Raw genomic sequence first — 16,171 nt, 5'->3', positions numbered from 1 at the left:
ATAGCAATATAAATAATTGTGTGCGTATATGTGTATGGTAACTCATTCAGACATAAAGACGTAAAAGTTTTACAAATTTAGTAGAAATAGTAATTGTGGGAAATGTGCCCTTCTTCATGATCATTGCTTGTTCCTTAAACTATATATTCATCTTGCTCACGTCACAGTATTGCACGTAGCGCAATTTATGAAGTAACTTTACTTCCGTTGATAAAGTAGAAAATGTTAAATTTCAATTAATCTATTCAGTATTGCGTAATTAATTACACTACTGTTCTAGACACGAACGACAGATAAATAGCATTGTATGTAAAGAGATATAAATTTTTATAATAATTTATTCCTACAACATTTAACTAATATCATAATGTGCATTAAACGAAATTAATTACATTCGTAGATTTATCTGAAATTACTGTAACTAATAGGGTTTTTCAGTAACATTTTTAAGATATATTTCGTAATAATTTCGTATAACCTATATACTTTTTTCTATATTTATTAAGATCATATCCCACAAAATATAAATTTATATGAAACCATATTCATATTCATTCATTTCATTGTATATTGGTAATAAATAGCAGTACAACTTTTAGCGATGAAATATTACCGGAAGATATTTATGTTCTGAAACAGATTTTTCCACGAACGCCCTCTGAAGAGACAACATTTAATATTTCGTATACGCAACCGATGGAAGATGAAAATTCAGAAAAATTTTCTTTTTTGATAGATTTTATAACGTGTTTAAACGACTTGAAGTGTACTTAATTATAGTATTAATATAAATATAATAAAACGTTAAATCATTTTTACATAAGAAATTTATTAAAATTCATTTCCGGATATTATCTCTCCGTATAATATTATTTCTAATGACTTAAAAATTTCCAATTGAAAATATTTTCGTTTTAAATATAAACGGTGTAAATATATAAACAATACGTTAGTAATGTATACTCCGATGTATGATCTCAGAGTGTATATATGTGACTTCAATTAGATATTTCAATAATTACAATTTTATATACTATAAACGTAGAATTTAAATTTTTAAAAGATCAAGAAATTTTATCGTAATTTTAGATGTGTATTCTTGGTTGATTCGAAATAATTTATATAATTTCTCAATATGTATAATTTTATTCTTATTCGAGCTTATAGACAAGAAGATGAACCATTTTGCAAAGAATTACTTAAAACTGGTGTAATGGCTTCGCTAAATGCAACATTCATTGGGTTTTTATCTGAAGAAATTGCTTTGATAATAGCAGTTTTAATCTGTACAACTATACTCATATTAATAGGAATTCCTATTCTTTACTGTCTTATGGTTATGTCTATCCCAGCATTTGCAATATACATTTTTTTATATACAACGTTTTTCTATAAAGCTAGACAGATTCAAAAAGAAGTATCTGCAATTCCAAGGTATTACATTCTCAATTTCTTTTTGTTCTGTTTTATTCTTGTTAATCCTTATTTTATTAAGGTTATGATTTTAACATGAAAATATATATTTTTATAAACAGGATTTACATGTCAGATAATACTTCCCATTTTTGGGTAGCAGAAGCATATGAATTTTATTTATTGAATCGTCGTCAACGAGATGAACGGTGTACATTCATGACAGAAGAAGAATTCAAGGAATCTAATATCGATGTATCTAGACATTTTAAAAAAATAGTAGGTACTATTGCATTGTGTAAAAACAACAAATTACAAGATAGTGCTTGGATAAAAAGATTTTCTGTTCATAAAGACTATAGAAGAAAAAACATAGGAATTCATCTCGTGAATTTAGCTTTACAATTTAGCAATGAACACGGATATAAACGTACTAATGTGATTATTTCAGAATATAGAGTAGGTGCTATAAAATTGTTTATTAAGAAAGGTTTCGAATTATATCTGTTACATAATAAATCATTATTTACGTCATTAATGACAATAGAATTTCATGAATTAACATATCGAATAAAGTATTATCGTGATAATGAATTACTTCTTACGAATCCACTTAATGTACAATCTATTCCAAACAACTAAATTGTCAATCGCACTTAAATATTTAAATTAAATATATAAACAATATTTTTATATTTATTTTTTATATTTTATAACTTTTTGTAAAATATATAAGAACAGAAACATTATAAAAAAATCATAATTCTCTATTTTACATCTTTGTATGTTACCAGTGTGTTTCAATTTCTTCGTCTTCCCAATGTTTATATCTAATCTGACTTAAATCATTAATATTTGAAATAATTTATCAATAGAACAGTATTTTATCTCCAACATTTATTACATATAATTATTTTAAGCAAAATGAATCAAAATAGCTCAATATCACTGTACATGAAAAGAACAATGAACAGCGGTTAAGTTTATAACCGTTTGGTTAAAAAATTATATACTTAAGATTATATAAATAATTAAAAAAAAAATACTAAAACATAATTTTGATGCATTAGAAACTGTAGATAATGTTTAAATTATTAAAGGAAATTATCATATTTCATAATACACATGCATCATCGATAATTACTAATAGCATTGATTATTATTTACTATCTTAACCGCATTATCATCATATCTGACATCAAAGTATCGATCTACTTAAAAATTAGTATTATAAATTAAAATTTTCTTTAGTTCTGTCGATAAAATAGAGAATACTAAATTTCGATTGATCTATCGAGTATTGCATAGCAATTTAATTCAAACCTAGTTGCGTTACTGTTCTCGACATGGACGACAGATAAATATTAAAGTATCGTGTGCATTGTATGTAAACAGAAATAAATTTTTACGGTTCTGTATCGCTACAACATTTAGTCAATATTATGACGTTCCCACAGGCACATCAAACGGAATTAGTTGCACTCGCTGATTTAGCTGGAATTACTACGACTCCTGGTGTTTTTCGGTAACATTTCTAAAATACATTTCTTAATAATTTCATATAACCTATAAAGTAGACTTTTTCTTAAATATTTATTCAAATCACATCTGGTAAGATATAAATTTATATGAAACTATATTCATGTTATCATCGTATATTAGGATCGCAATAGAACTTTTGGCGATGGAGATATCACCGGAAGACATTTATGTTCTTCTGAAACAGATCTGTCCAAGAACGCCCTCTGAAGAGACATCTAATATGTTAGATACGCAACCTGAGGAGGATGAAAAATCTGAAAAATCTTGATGGTTACCTTCTTTTTTGGTAGATCTTATAACATTTTTAAATGGTTTTAAGTGTACTTAATCATAATATTAATATAAATATAATAAAACGTTATTAAATCATTTTTACATAAAAAATTTCGCTAAAACTATTTCCAGACACCATCTTCACTCTGAATAATACTATTTCTTACTGTTTAAAAATTACAAATTAAAAATATTTTCATTTTAGATATAAACGTTATAAACATAAACAATGTCTTACTACGTGAGGTCACCCTGAAGCGTGACCTCGGCATATATATATATATATATATATATATATATATATATATATATATTACGCTAATTAGAAATTTCGATAGTTACTTATGATTTTATATATTATAGACGTAGAATTTAAGTTTTTAAAAAGTCAAGAAATTTTATCATAAATATAGATGTGTGTTCTTGATTGATTCGAAATATTTTATATAATTTTTCAATATGACTAATTTTATAGTTGTTCGTCCTTATAGACGAAGAGACGAACCATTTTGCAAAACATTACTTAGAAATGGCATAATGGAAAATATAAACAGAACATTCTTTGGACTTATACTTAAAGATGTTACTTTAAATATAGCAATTTCTGTTTTTTCAATTCTGTTTCTGTTATTAGGGTTTCCTATTCTTTCCTGTATTATAAGCATACTTATAAAAGCATTTCTAATATACATTGTAACATATATAAACTTTTGGATTACTGCTAAAAAGATTGAAAAAGAAGTATCTGAGATTCCACGGTATTACATTTTCAATTCTTTTTTTTTTGTTTTGTTTTATTTTGTTTGTGTGTTCTTGTTAATTCTTATTTAATTAAAATTATGATTTTAAAATGAAAATATATATGTTTATAAATAGGATTTACACATCAGATAATTCTTCCTATTTTTGGATAGCAGAAGTATATGAAGATTATTTAATAAATCGTCGTCAACGAGATCAGAAATATATATTCATGACAGAAGAAAAATTTAAGGAATCTAATATTAATGTATTTAGACATGTTAAAAAAATTATAGGTACTATTGCTTTGTGTAAAAGCACTAGGTTACAAGATTCTGGTTGGATAAAAAGATTAACTGTTCATAAAAACTATAGAAGGAAAGGCATAGGAACTAATCTTGTCAATCTAGCTCTGGAATTTGGCAGTCAACAAGGATATAGACGTATTAATGTCATGATTTCAGATCATAGAAAGGCTGCTAGAGAACTATTTCATAAAAAAGATTTTGAAATCTATTTGTATCGTAAAAGATCTCTTCATGGAACATCAGTGATACTATTATTTGTTGAATTAACATATCGATTGAAATATAATGATAATGATGCTGAGTTACTTGCTACAGATCCATTTTATACACAGGCTCATTGAAACAATTAAACTTTGCTAATCATATTCTTAAATATATAAATTGTATTTTTAGATTTATTTTTTGTATTCGATAACTTTTTGTAAAATATATATATTATTATATTATTTTGTATGATATATATATATTATAAACAAATAAAAATATTTTTTACATTTTCATAGCCTGCCAGTATGTTTCGATTTCTTTGCCTTCCCAATGTTTACATTTAATCTGACTGAAATATCTGAAATAATTTATCAACAGAAAGTTAATTTTTGCTTCTTTTCTTTTGAAAAAGATCATTTATCATAGTGTATTTAGTAGTTAAAAGTATTTAGTAGTAAAAGTAATTATCACTTACTTATCTTCAATTATTTTTAATATTTCTTGTTCCTTTTTTGTAATGCCATTTCTTAATACATTGAAATTCATTCTTAATTGTTGTATATTTTGAATACCAACTAAGTTTGTAGTTGTATCTTCACATTGCATAGCATACCATATAGCTAATTTGCTTATTTCCACATTATTATCCTAATTAAAGAGATATCAATAGTATTTTTTTATTCATAAATTTATAATTGTTGCTTAAATCTCATCAAAATTGGTGATAATAACCTTACAATATTGTGCAACATCTCTACAAATTTTTTTCATTTCCTTGCTAGCAGGATGCCAATCTGGAGGACCATTATTTGTTAAAAGACCCATAGCAAGTGAAGCTGCATTAATTACACCGATATTATATTTCTATAATATTGAAAATTTTCTGTTAATATCATTATGTCACTGTAAAAATTAAATTTTTTGAGTAAAACTTTAAACCTTAAAAAATGATATAAACTCCATTAAAGTATCATCTAATAAAGTAAATCTGGAATAAGTTAACACACATGCAATATTAATATTGCTTTGCTCTATGCATTCTTTTAGAACAGAAAGTGGATAGCCAGTAATACCAATATATCTAGCTTTTCCTTCTGCAACTTGCTTTGATAGTTCTGGTAAAGTTTGTGTAATTATTATGTCGAGCGATGGAGCAAATTCTATATCATGAACCTGTATGATATTGAAAAGTTTTATTTTTAAATATTATATAACTTTTACTAATTACAAAAATTAAATATATATCTACCTGAATAACATCAATATAATCTAATCCTAAATTATCCAAACTGTTTTTAAAACTATGTCTTGTTTTTTCTTTTGAAAATTCGAACATATTTTTAACATCTAACTCATATCTTCCAACTTTTGTTGCAATATAATAAGCTTGACGTGGAATTCCTTTTAGTGCCTGTTATCCAAATAATGAATATTAAAAATAGTTACAAAAAGAATAAATATTTTTTTAGAAATATATTTCTACCTTCCCAATTACTTTTTCTGATTTCCCTTGTCCATACCACGGTGCTGTATCAATGTAATTTACACCTTCCTTTATAGCTTGTCGTATAGTTTCAATTGCTTCATTTTCGTCATAATTACTGCCAATAAATGTAGCATTAATTAAGTATAGAGAAACAATTTCACAAAATGTTATAATTTATTATTATCATACCCATAATGACAACCAAGTGGTCCACCACCAAAAGATAATTTACTAACTAATAGATCTGTCTTTCCCAACTTTTTATATTCCATTATTTTAACTGCTTCCAAATCATGGAAGCCTTCAACATAAGTTGGTGGCAACATAATTGCTTTTTATTATTTCTAAATAATAAACAATTTCAACTTTATATATACATCATTACTTTAGAACAACGTTACACGTCGTTATTACTTTAGAACAACTTATAAAAATTTTTAACGAATATCATTACGTCTCAAACTGCTCAATGATAAGTAACGATATTATATCGTAAAAAAAGATAACTCTTAAAAAAAAAAAAAAATGCTTCTACTGTGTTTCAGATCAAATACTACGATATCAAAGTATTCTGATTGGTCATTCTTTTGTAAATAATAGATATAATCCAAATGTCTATCAAAGTATAATCAATATCTCGTTTATTATTCGTTGATTTCATTTATTATCATGTTATTAATATTTAAATAAATCTTAATCTCTTGTTCGAAAAACAAACTTAAGAATGTACAAATAAAACAACGTACATATATCTTTGATTTCTTTTTTATGCAATGGTCACCTAGGCAACTGAAATCAATCAGTAATTTTTTTTCAAAGCAGTTTGCGGCCGATTCAAAATTTCGCGTTTTAATTTATACAAAATCGCTTAGTTTACAATTGCATCAAAATCATTACATTTTTTTACTTTTCTACACCATAAACAGGATACTAAAAATTATAAAAATGGTACGTTTATATATAAATATATATACAAAATAGATTTGCCATGTATTAACTATGTACATACTTTTTATTCTTCTTCTAATTCATCTTATATTATAGAATGCAAGTTACATAAATATAAAAAATTTATAATGCAAATTCTATTTTTTTTTCATTTTTTTTTAATAAATATAATAATAAATAATAGAATTTATAATAATAAGCTGTTAAAGTTAAAGAAAATATTTATATATAATTGAATTTTTTTTCTTTTTTAGCGCGAATGTATATCAATGCACGTTGGTCAAGCGGGAGTGCAGATGGGAAATGCATGTTGGGAATTATATTGTCTTGAACATGGTATTCAACCAGACGGTACAATGCCTTCCGATAAAGTTACCGGGACGAATGATTGTTTTAATACTTTTTTCAATGAGACAAGTTCTGGTAAAATGGTTCCTAGAGCTGTAATGGTTGACCTTGAACCAACCGTTGTTGGTTAGATCTTTCAAAAATATCTGTTGCAAATATGATTGTTATGATAAAAATCAGGATTATAATTTTGATTGGATTTTTTTTTTTTTTTATTTATTTATTTTAGACGAAGTCCGCATTGGTCGTTACAAACATTTGTATCATCCAGAGCAACTTATCACTGGGAAGGAAGATGCAGCAAATAATTATGCTCGAGGTCATTATTCCATTGGTAGAGAAGTTATCGAATCCGTAATGGATCGAGTTAGGAGGCTGACGGATCAATGCACAGGATTACAAGGTTTCTTTGTATTTCATTCTTTCGGAGGAGGTACAGGATCCGGTTTTACCTCTTTACTCATGCAAAAACTTTCGGACGATTATGGGAAAAAAAGTAAATTAGAATTCGCTGTTTATCCGGCACCTCAAGTATGTTCACTATTATTGTTCGATACCAACGTGTTATACATTTTTATGTAATATTGGTAATTTTTGGATTTTAGGTTTCTACTGCTGTTGTAGAACCCTATAATGCGATCTTAACAACACATACTACGATTAGTCATTCGGATTGTGCATTTATGGTCGACAACGAAGCTATTTATGATATTTGTCGACGCAAATTAGGAATAGAGAGACCATCTTATGCCAATTTAAATAGACTCATAAGCCAAGTCGTATCTTCCATAACAGCATCCTTAAGATTCGATGGAGCTTTGAACGTAGATCTGACCGAATTTCAAACGAATTTAGTACCCTATCCGAGAATACATTTTCCTCTTGCAACATATGCACCCGTTGTATCTGCTGATAAGGCTTTTCATGAAGGAATGACCGTCGCTGAAATTACATCTGAATGTTTCGAAGCTACCAATCAAATGGTGAAATGTGACCCACGTGAAGGAAAATACATGGCATGTTGTCTTTTATACCGCGGCGATGTCGTGCCAAAAGATGTTAATGCTGCGATTGCTGCAATGAAAGGGAAAAGTTGCATACGTTTTGTCGATTGGTGTCCAACTGGTTTTAAAGTTGGTATTAATTATCAACCACCAACCGTAGTACCTGGTGGAGATTTGGCTAAGGTATTGAACAAATTAAACGAACGATTACATCGACTTGTTTTTTTATTTTTCTTATCATAATTTCCCCTCCCTCTTGTTATTCTCTATAATTAATTTAAAAAAAGATTAAATTTAAAGTGCATAAAAAATAACATAGGTTCAACGTGCAGTATCCATGTTATCTAATACTACAGCTATTGAAGAAGCCTGGGCTAAATTAAATCATAAATTCGATCTAATGTATAACAAACGAGCTTTCGTTCATTGGTACGTAGGAGAAGGTATGGAAGAAGGAGAATTTACAGAAGCTCGAGAAGATCTTGCAGCACTCGAACGAGATTACGAAGAAGTTGCTCTTGAATCACCTTCAACTCCCGATGCATCATTAGAATATTAACTTGAGTCTTTTTTAATCAGTATCACATATACTACATATCTAATCATTGACTTTTCTGAACACACAAAATCAAGTTATTATATCGAAAATATTTGAACTCGCATCAATTATCGACATAGTATAAAAACTAAGCTAACAAATCTTTTTCTGATTAGATTTTTTATATTTTTTGAGAAATATTTATTTACATATACATATATATATGTATATATATATATATATTAAAAAAATTACGTATGTAAATGTCTGAAGATTTAAAAAATGAAAAAAATCTACATCAATCTTTAACAAGACGCGATGTTATTCGATCACATTTAAATATTTTGTTAAACTAAACACTTTCAATGTGACCTCCCATCGTTTTTCTAGTGATTTTTATTTGATAATATTGCCTTTCCTTTATGACTAGTTTCGAATTTTTTATCTTCAAAGCATACTGAAGGAAATAAAAAATATTTAGTAAACAGTATTATAAATTGTAATAAATATCAGTATAAAAATCGATAAAGTCAAAAGCAAGATATTTTTATTAAATATATTTCTTTTGTAAAGAGTTCTTATGTATGTTTATTTAACTTATTCTAACAACGGTGAAAAATAATTAGGTTATGTGTACAAACATAAATTAAAAAAATAATTTACAATATATTGACATTCATCAATCGTATAAAACGATTTACTTTTTGTTTATTACAAATAAGATTATGTCGTCAGGACCAATGGTATTGTGTCAACTATGGATGGGTGGCGTAAGTATTTTGTATATATAAAATTTTGCATTAAAATTTTTTATTTCAAATATGTTTTATATACTATGTTAAAATATTTATATTTAAATAACTTTATAAGTTTTCTGTATTCAATCTATTTAAATATATTTTCTTTCATAGCTTGAGCCATACATGACCGAAAGTTTTATTATGAATGCTTTTCATAAAATGGGAGAACAGCCTCAAACCGTAAAAGTTATGAGAAATCGTTATACGGGTGAACCTGCTGGTTATTGTTTTGTGCACTTTCCAACGGATGAAATGGCACTAGATGCTATGCATAAGCTTAATGGCAAAGCGATTCCTGGGTCAAATCCCGTTTGTATTTAAAAAAATTTTGCTTAATATAATATACAAATTATTAAGTTCATCATCATATAATGACAAGATAATTTTTTTTAGATTTTGTTCAATTAATTAGAAAAATTTGTTCTAAATTACAGACTGTGAGGTTTCGATTAAATCATGCCAGCACTACTGGTAAACCTGCTGCTGACAGAGAGTTCAGTATTTGGGTAGGAGATTTGTCCACAGATGTAGATGATTATTCTTTATATAGAGCATTTGCTGCAAAATATAATTCTATCAGAACAGCTAAAGTAATATTAGATAGTTCAGGATTTAGTAAAGGTTATGGTTTTGTAAGATTTGCAAACGAAGAAGAGCAGAAGAATAGTTTGGTGACAATGAATGGGTATAGGGGATTGGGAACAAAGTCTCTAAAGATCTGTAATGCTGTGCCAAGACCTTGGAATAAAATGTTAGAATAAACTATAAAAAAAATTTAATTAAAAACATAATTATATAAAGGAATGTATATATGACTGTTTTCTTCTATAGATCAACACCACCTCAATCATCTTCAGAATATGCACCATCAAATATGAATTCTGAAGCATATAACTATTATGATACTTCTTCCTATTGGAATAGTTACAGTGCTTGGCAGCAAGGTTATTATGAAAGTGAGCCAACATCAGATGCTTATAATAGTTATGTTTCTGATCAGAAACCAGAAGAAGATGAATTAGAACTAATTGGTATGTGTTATTAAGAAATAATTTGTATATATTTTTTTATAGAGAACATATATATTATTTTTAATTATCGATTCTATTATTTTCAGAACATTCTATTCCTTTAGATATTGATAAATTAAATAGGGAGATAATTGAACAAGATTATAATTTATGGGATGCTTTAGAAAGTTCCAAATGGATTCCTTGTGATACCATAGAATTGTGTTATTAGTAATATTTTATTAAATTACTTTTATTTTTGTAATTTTAACATTTTGTAAAATTCCTCTTGTAGTTATAAATATTTAAATATTACTCGCAAACAAAAGTTAAATAGATATTAAAGATGAAAGGAAAGTATAAATAAACCAAATGTTTTGTAGAAAATAATCAAAGAAAGTGCTTATTAAAGCAATTTCTTTTAATATTTGATATATCACTTTATTATTATGATTTTTATAATCATCAATGTTACTATAGTGATTCAGTTTAGATATAAATAATACGATATACTTTTTTAGAGATATTGAAATGTAACATCCGTTTCCTTCTTATTTCTAACAGAACTCCTGCTGGAAATAATAGCTTAAGCGATTAGTTATTTCGTGCGTATCCTACGTTACACTTACTTGTCGTTAGTTAGATTTAAATCGTCAGATATAACAGAACATAAAAAACGAGCTCAAATACGTGTGATTTTTGTATTCGTAATAAGGTTTTTATAACAAAATTTAAAAAATAAAATTAATTGTACCGAGAGTTAAATAAGGCAGAAAATAAAATTAAGATGCTCATATATCATATTATAATTTTTAAAATGTTATATTTTGGAAAAATTGTTAAAGCTGGATGGGTCGAAATTCCTGAATTTTCAGATGAAAAGAAAGTTTACAGGTATGTGTTATATTACTTTATAATGTACATTGTGTGTGTGTGTGTGTGCGTGTGTGTATATTATTAATTTATATATATATTATAATAGAACAAATATGTATGATTATTCTAATTTATTTCTGATATTATCTTAATTTTCATAGAATTCCTTCTTTTAAACGTGATTATGAATACAAATTTATGCGAAATGATGATAATAACAGTTTTTTTCATAAGAAAAACGACAGTACGATTTATGAAGAACAATCGGAAATAAAAATTCCATTAACATCCGATTCAAATGTAAATATAACTCAATTATCAGTAACAGAATTAAATACTGGGATAGAGAAATATTTTATGAATGCATCCGCTGAACATATTGTTGAGAATAATTCTGACATAAAAAATAATAGTTATGAAATGGTAAGAAGTATAATTAAAATTCTACCTTTTTTAAGAAACATAATTACATGAAATATTTATAATACTGATTATAATATATAAATTTATAAAATACTAATTATATTTTCTCTTTAACAAATATATTTTAAGATGATTTTATTTATATCATATTATTTAAATAAATTAAAGTTAATATTTGAAATATATTGTAGGATAAATTATTAATTGAATCTGATCCAATAAAATTAGAAGAACATATATCAGATACAAAAATATATGATACTAAAGAAGTTACACTCAAACAACAATTACCAATGTCTAATAAGAATTTTAATGAAACTTTGAAAGAAGATAAAAATACATTTCTAATGTATTTACCAACTGAAATATTAAAAAATGTTCATAAAAATTTAAAATCTCAATCATCAAGTATAAAAGGGAAACTTCAATTTTTGAGATCATTTGAAAAGATATTATCGCTTGAAATAGGTGAATTATAAATAGATTATTCATTTTGTTAACACTAATGTCTTAAATTTTAAGTTAATTAAATATCAAGTGTATATATATAGAAAAATTTTCTTATTTATATCACATTTAATTTTGCATAGAATCTAGACTCATAAGATTTATAAATCCAATTCGCATAAAAAGGGGTACTAGTGATCATTATGATCATGGGTATGATGATTATGAAGACCATGGATTAGGTTTTCCTTCTATAGAGGGTGCATTAATGGCTATTTCATTTCTTACATTTGCTGTCTATTTGGTTAGATTAGTTATGGTAAGTTAATTTTTATAGAAATTATAAGGCATATTTCAGATGTATAAAAAAAATAAAGGTAATTCTCATAAATTTCTAGCTTCTTTTTCGAAATAATGGAACTCAAAGTACTGTTCCCACTGTACTTATTGGTAAAAAAAAGAGATCAGTGGAAGAATTTAATGAAGAAACAGCAAGAATTCTTCACAGTGTGGATAATTTCATTTCTAATATTTAATGTTAGTCTTATAAGAAATACAAACATGGAATGATACAATTTATATTCATTCTAATATATAAATAAGTCATTTTTAAGCTGTATTTATATGTATAAATGTTTAATATATTACTAAGGTATTAATAATAAGTTATACTCTAATGCATCTACTACACAATTGTACATAATTGATTATAAGAGAATTGAAAAATGAATATGTAGATATGTCCAAAACCAGTATAAATTTTGTGAATATATAGTACATATATTTTTATAATTTTGCTTGTATATGTACTGAAGTATTTAATGTTGATAAAAAAATATCACTATAAAATCCCACAGGATGTAATAATGGAAGCTGATGTAATTTTAAAATAAGATGTTCCATTTGTACTTTATCAACAAAATAAATACCTTCTTTATCAGATGTTATAACAATACCTTGTTGTAAAAGATTAGACAATGTAGATTTAAAAAGATCAAGTGATAGACAATATGGATGAGGACGAGAATTTTTTTCCTCAAATAATGCAATTTCTACTTGCTTTTGACATTCCTTCAATACTTTTTGGATTGTTATAGTACCCAATATTAATTCATTCCACTATAATAAGAAAAACAATTATAAATTAAAATAATATTGTATTCAATATAAGATATGTTTTGTATTCTTACATTTAATAAAGTAGTGCAGGTAAAACACACTGCATCAATAAATGGTAACATAAGATTATGTAGAAGAGAAAATAATGCAGTTTTTTGTCCTGTGATTAAATCATTTTGAATATATAAACAGCCTTCCTTCACCAAAATATCAATTGATTTTTTCCATTCTAAATTAATTACAGAAGAACTTGCGTTTAGAAATAATGCAAACTCTGTACTTAGTAATTTCCTTAGTAGAACATATCGTTCAAAGGCTTTATCTGAAAATATGGAAAATGATAAATTAAATTTCTATTTGTTACTTGTTGATTTAGCAATATTGCAATTAAAAGTTACCAATATGAACACTGTCTAATCCAACTGTTGCAGTAATAATTCCTAATTTAGCAAGAAAAAATAAAGTAGGATTTACATAAATAGTTAAATTAATAGCTGGTACTGCTACTTCCATAGTACGTTTATTTAAATTATGTCCCTTTATATTCATATATTTTTCTGATTTAATTTCTACATACGTATTTTTTAAGTTCAACATTTTTGATTCATCTAATGTAAGCAACTCTGAATGTGTTTCTAATGACACTAATATTTCCTTATATAATTCATCTGTAGTCATACTGTAACAAAGAAATTATTAAATTACAAAAAATGTACAATTTCATTTATAGAAAAACAGCAGAAAAAATAAAATAATGAAATTTACTTCTTAATTGAAGGATGGATTATAGCCCCTAATGATGAGAGCCATTTTTTATACCATTTGTAATCTTCTGCTAATGTTTCAAGAGTGTATGGATTTAGAGGATATGTTTGTATTCTTTCATTAAACAACAAAGCAATTATATTAAAAGTTGTAAGCACTGTATTTTTTTGATGAGTATATATTATGTCATATGCTAAGTTCTCTGTAATAGTTGATGGTAATTTATAATCAGGATTTATAATCTTGGTTTTACGATCCTTTGATGATACATATTGTGAGGCAGAAATAGGTTCGCCAATATTGAAAAACACTGATCCATAAGAAACAAGATTTTTCAACATAGACATAGATCGCAATAGAGCAGTTGTTGTTTCTTTTGGCTTTGGCACTCCTAGCAGTTCATAGACAAACAATTTTTCTTCTAATGGGCGATCATAACTGATACTAATTGGAAGAAACTGAATCTCAGGTACAGTGCCTTGAAGATAAGTATCCAAAATGATAGATAAGAAACCTAAAATATTAATATATGTAAATATATAATAATGTATCAGTAATAATATATTTTCACTGTAGAATGAAACAAATATTTACCATATTTGGGTTCAATACTTTTTTGACTTCTACTACGAGTACCTTCGATGAAAAATTCAATTGCTCTATCACTATGATTTACAAGACAATTAACATATGCCTTAAAAATTTCTTTATATAATAAATCATTAGAAAAACTACGTCTCATATAAAATGCTCCAGTTTTACGCAATAATTCTCCAATAAATCTCATTTGATAAAAATCCATTCCACTTGCTATATTTGGTAATGACATATCGTAACTAAAGAGAATATATGATAATAAAATAAAATCCAGATAACTTCTATGTGAAGGTACATATATATATTGTACTTGATAACTAGACATTTGCTTTTTTAAATCAAATATCATTCCTTCGTTTATATAAATATTGCGGAAGATTCTCTTCAAAGCTTTGGTAATGAAAAAACCTAGATAAAAAATTGTTTTTAATTTGAAATAATTTAATCAATTAATATAATTACATGTCCAATGTTATCTTTTAACATGTCCATGTTAAAAAGGAATAGAATATACCTAGCCAACGAACTGTAGGTAAATGACCCTTACTTGCCATTTCTTGCAAAATAGCATGAGCTCTTCGTTCAATAACATATGTATATACATTTTGACTTTTTGCTAAATAACTGATCGCTTCTTTTACACGTGGAGTATTTAATACTGTATTTATAATTTGATTTCGAGATAATTTTAATTCTGGTGGTAACATATGAGGCATCTGTATTTTCATGGGTCTAGAAACCCATAAAAAATCAGAATCCTTTCTTCTTTCTTCCAATAAATCAGTCAATTCACTATTTTGTTGCATTTTTAGATATTTTGTTTCTTTTTTTTTTACCAGAGATTAACTAATCTCTCAATGTTAATAATATCTTTTCTTTGTAACTACAGAAATAGAATGTCTGATAATACAAAGTCCAATTTTTAATATATGATAATTTAATGAAGTAAAATGACACTATGAAATATAAATGTATATGATGACAGATAGACGTAATGTTTACATATCACGTAAGAACTTTGGAAACGTAGCTATAATGAAAAAAATCGTATAATACATTCTGTAAATATTCGATCTCTCTTTAAAATATCAGTCTCGATATATGTTGAATTCTTTAAATTTTAAGTAACCTATTTCATGATAACGTGTACTTAATTCTTATTGTTAAATAATCGATATTCCGATAAACGATATACATTTTCGAGAGAAAATGAAATACTTTAAAGATTTATGCAAAAATAAGAAAACAATAATAAATTAAATATATTCTAATGTTTTCTGAATTATTTCTTAATCGGTCAATTACTTGTGCCTGTTATTTTCAACT

At 26.2% G+C, this 16,171-nt stretch overlaps 8 protein-coding genes across 9 annotated transcripts; 6 read left to right on the top strand and 2 right to left on the bottom strand.

Annotated features, from left to right (window-relative positions):
• Positions 1 to 84: 84 nt before the first annotated feature.
• Positions 85 to 2,234, top strand: LOC127069921 (probable N-acetyltransferase camello). The gene is made up of 3 exons (XM_051007649.1): positions 85 to 305; positions 640 to 1,434; positions 1,536 to 2,234. Exons 2-3 carry the CDS (start codon positions 1,136 to 1,138, stop codon positions 2,053 to 2,055), a joined length of 819 nt encoding a protein of 272 aa, XP_050863606.1. The 5' UTR covers positions 85 to 305; positions 640 to 1,135; the 3' UTR covers positions 2,056 to 2,234.
• Positions 2,235 to 2,663: 429 nt separating this feature from the next.
• LOC127069956 (uncharacterized) lies at positions 2,664 to 3,324 on the top strand. The gene is made up of 2 exons (XM_051007703.1): positions 2,664 to 2,938; positions 3,076 to 3,324. Exons 1-2 carry the CDS (start codon positions 2,856 to 2,858, stop codon positions 3,221 to 3,223), a joined length of 231 nt encoding a protein of 76 aa, XP_050863660.1. The 5' UTR covers positions 2,664 to 2,855; the 3' UTR covers positions 3,224 to 3,324.
• A 146-nt stretch (positions 3,325 to 3,470) lies between these two features.
• LOC127069925 (N-acetyltransferase family 8 member 3-like) lies at positions 3,471 to 4,779 on the top strand. Its single transcript, XM_051007664.1, has 2 exons — positions 3,471 to 3,986; positions 4,105 to 4,779. Exons 1-2 carry the CDS (start codon positions 3,688 to 3,690, stop codon positions 4,616 to 4,618), a joined length of 813 nt encoding a protein of 270 aa, XP_050863621.1. The 5' UTR covers positions 3,471 to 3,687; the 3' UTR covers positions 4,619 to 4,779.
• On the bottom strand, positions 4,641 to 6,693 carry LOC127069913 (uncharacterized). The gene is made up of 7 exons (XM_051007607.1): positions 6,160 to 6,693; positions 5,968 to 6,085; positions 5,734 to 5,895; positions 5,424 to 5,657; positions 5,217 to 5,348; positions 4,960 to 5,132; positions 4,641 to 4,842 (listed from the first exon to the last, which is right to left on the bottom strand). Exons 1-7 carry the CDS (start codon positions 6,294 to 6,296, stop codon positions 4,767 to 4,769), a joined length of 1,032 nt encoding a protein of 343 aa, XP_050863564.1. The 5' UTR covers positions 6,297 to 6,693; the 3' UTR covers positions 4,641 to 4,766.
• Positions 6,694 to 6,775: 82 nt separating this feature from the next.
• On the top strand, positions 6,776 to 9,091 carry LOC127069897 (tubulin alpha chain-like). The gene is made up of 5 exons (XM_051007566.1): positions 6,776 to 6,918; positions 7,173 to 7,392; positions 7,496 to 7,797; positions 7,872 to 8,453; positions 8,590 to 9,091. The coding sequence occupies exons 1-5, from the start codon at positions 6,916 to 6,918 to the stop codon at positions 8,827 to 8,829; spliced, it is 1,347 nt and encodes a 448-aa protein (XP_050863523.1). The 5' UTR covers positions 6,776 to 6,915; the 3' UTR covers positions 8,830 to 9,091.
• A 191-nt stretch (positions 9,092 to 9,282) lies between these two features.
• LOC127069918 (tRNA selenocysteine 1-associated protein 1) lies at positions 9,283 to 11,612 on the top strand. Its single transcript, XM_051007634.1, has 5 exons — positions 9,283 to 9,578; positions 9,720 to 9,917; positions 10,043 to 10,359; positions 10,440 to 10,639; positions 10,726 to 11,612. The coding sequence occupies exons 1-5, from the start codon at positions 9,534 to 9,536 to the stop codon at positions 10,848 to 10,850; spliced, it is 885 nt and encodes a 294-aa protein (XP_050863591.1). The 5' UTR covers positions 9,283 to 9,533; the 3' UTR covers positions 10,851 to 11,612.
• Positions 11,378 to 13,317, top strand: LOC127069914 (uncharacterized). The gene is made up of 5 exons (XM_051007622.1): positions 11,378 to 11,512; positions 11,656 to 11,917; positions 12,109 to 12,385; positions 12,508 to 12,683; positions 12,763 to 13,317. The coding sequence occupies exons 1-5, from the start codon at positions 11,406 to 11,408 to the stop codon at positions 12,898 to 12,900; spliced, it is 960 nt and encodes a 319-aa protein (XP_050863579.1). The 5' UTR covers positions 11,378 to 11,405; the 3' UTR covers positions 12,901 to 13,317.
• On the bottom strand, positions 13,151 to 16,169 carry LOC127069873 (dihydroxyacetone phosphate acyltransferase). 2 transcript variants are annotated; one of them, XM_051007475.1, is made up of 6 exons: positions 15,393 to 16,169; positions 14,843 to 15,253; positions 14,249 to 14,762; positions 13,882 to 14,162; positions 13,555 to 13,805; positions 13,151 to 13,483 (listed from the first exon to the last, which is right to left on the bottom strand). In XM_051007475.1, exons 1-6 carry the CDS (start codon positions 15,649 to 15,651, stop codon positions 13,151 to 13,153), a joined length of 2,049 nt encoding a protein of 682 aa, XP_050863432.1. In that variant the 5' UTR covers positions 15,652 to 16,169. The 2 variants fall into 2 exon arrangements, with proteins under 2 accessions (XP_050863432.1, XP_050863421.1); XM_051007464.1 differs by having other exon boundaries at positions 15,360 to 16,168.
• Between the last annotated feature and the right edge of the window lie 2 nt (positions 16,170 to 16,171).

Source organism: Vespula vulgaris, chromosome 1, assembly GCF_905475345.1.
Source record: "Vespula vulgaris chromosome 1, iyVesVulg1.1, whole genome shotgun sequence".
In the NCBI taxonomy this organism is placed as follows: Eukaryota; Metazoa; Arthropoda; class Insecta; order Hymenoptera; family Vespidae; genus Vespula; species Vespula vulgaris.
The sequence above is the reverse complement of the archived record's forward strand: the minus strand, read 5'-3'. Positions and strand labels throughout refer to the sequence as shown.

Excerpts from the sequence above, each read along its gene's own strand:
- LOC127069921 (XM_051007649.1), top strand. The coding sequence starts at position 1,136 with ATGTATAATTTTATTCTTATTCGAGCTTATAGACAAGAAGATGAACCA. Across the intron at positions 1,435-1,535 it reads GAAGTATCTGCAATTCCAAG|GATTTACATGTCAGATAATA; the intron begins GTATTACATTCT and ends TTTTATAAACAG.
- LOC127069956 (XM_051007703.1), top strand. The coding sequence starts at position 2,856 with ATGACGTTCCCACAGGCACATCAAACGGAATTAGTTGCACTCGCTGAT. Across the intron at positions 2,939-3,075 it reads ACGACTCCTGGTGTTTTTCG|GATCGCAATAGAACTTTTGG; the intron begins GTAACATTTCTA and ends ATCGTATATTAG.
- LOC127069925 (XM_051007664.1), top strand. The coding sequence starts at position 3,688 with ATGACTAATTTTATAGTTGTTCGTCCTTATAGACGAAGAGACGAACCA. Across the intron at positions 3,987-4,104 it reads GAAGTATCTGAGATTCCACG|GATTTACACATCAGATAATT; the intron begins GTATTACATTTT and ends GTTTATAAATAG.
- LOC127069913 (XM_051007607.1), bottom strand. The coding sequence starts at position 6,296 with ATGTTGCCACCAACTTATGTTGAAGGCTTCCATGATTTGGAAGCAGTT. Across the intron at positions 6,086-6,159 it reads CCACTTGGTTGTCATTATGG|TAATTATGACGAAAATGAAG; the intron begins GTATGATAATAA and ends ATTTATTGGCAG. Across the intron at positions 5,349-5,423 it reads AGTTTATATCATTTTTTAAG|AAATATAATATCGGTGTAAT; the intron begins GTTTAAAGTTTT and ends TCAATATTATAG.
- LOC127069897 (XM_051007566.1), top strand. Across the intron at positions 7,393-7,495 it reads CCTTGAACCAACCGTTGTTG|ACGAAGTCCGCATTGGTCGT; the intron begins GTTAGATCTTTC and ends TATTTATTTTAG. Across the intron at positions 7,798-7,871 it reads CTGTTTATCCGGCACCTCAA|GTTTCTACTGCTGTTGTAGA; the intron begins GTATGTTCACTA and ends TTTGGATTTTAG.
- LOC127069918 (XM_051007634.1), top strand. The coding sequence starts at position 9,534 with ATGTCGTCAGGACCAATGGTATTGTGTCAACTATGGATGGGTGGC. Across the intron at positions 10,360-10,439 it reads CCAAGACCTTGGAATAAAAT|ATCAACACCACCTCAATCAT; the intron begins GTTAGAATAAAC and ends TTTCTTCTATAG. Across the intron at positions 10,640-10,725 it reads AGATGAATTAGAACTAATTG|AACATTCTATTCCTTTAGAT; the intron begins GTATGTGTTATT and ends TATTATTTTCAG.
- LOC127069914 (XM_051007622.1), top strand. The coding sequence starts at position 11,406 with ATGCTCATATATCATATTATAATTTTTAAAATGTTATATTTTGGAAAA. Across the intron at positions 12,386-12,507 it reads GATATTATCGCTTGAAATAG|AATCTAGACTCATAAGATTT; the intron begins GTGAATTATAAA and ends AATTTTGCATAG. Across the intron at positions 12,684-12,762 it reads ATTTGGTTAGATTAGTTATG|CTTCTTTTTCGAAATAATGG; the intron begins GTAAGTTAATTT and ends ATAAATTTCTAG.
- LOC127069873 (XM_051007464.1), bottom strand. The coding sequence starts at position 15,651 with ATGCAACAAAATAGTGAATTGACTGATTTATTGGAAGAAAGAAGAAAG. Across the intron at positions 14,163-14,248 it reads ATCCATCCTTCAATTAAGAA|TATGACTACAGATGAATTAT; the intron begins GTAAATTTCATT and ends TCTTTGTTACAG. Across the intron at positions 13,484-13,554 it reads CCTGCACTACTTTATTAAAT|TGGAATGAATTAATATTGGG; the intron begins GTAAGAATACAA and ends TTCTTATTATAG.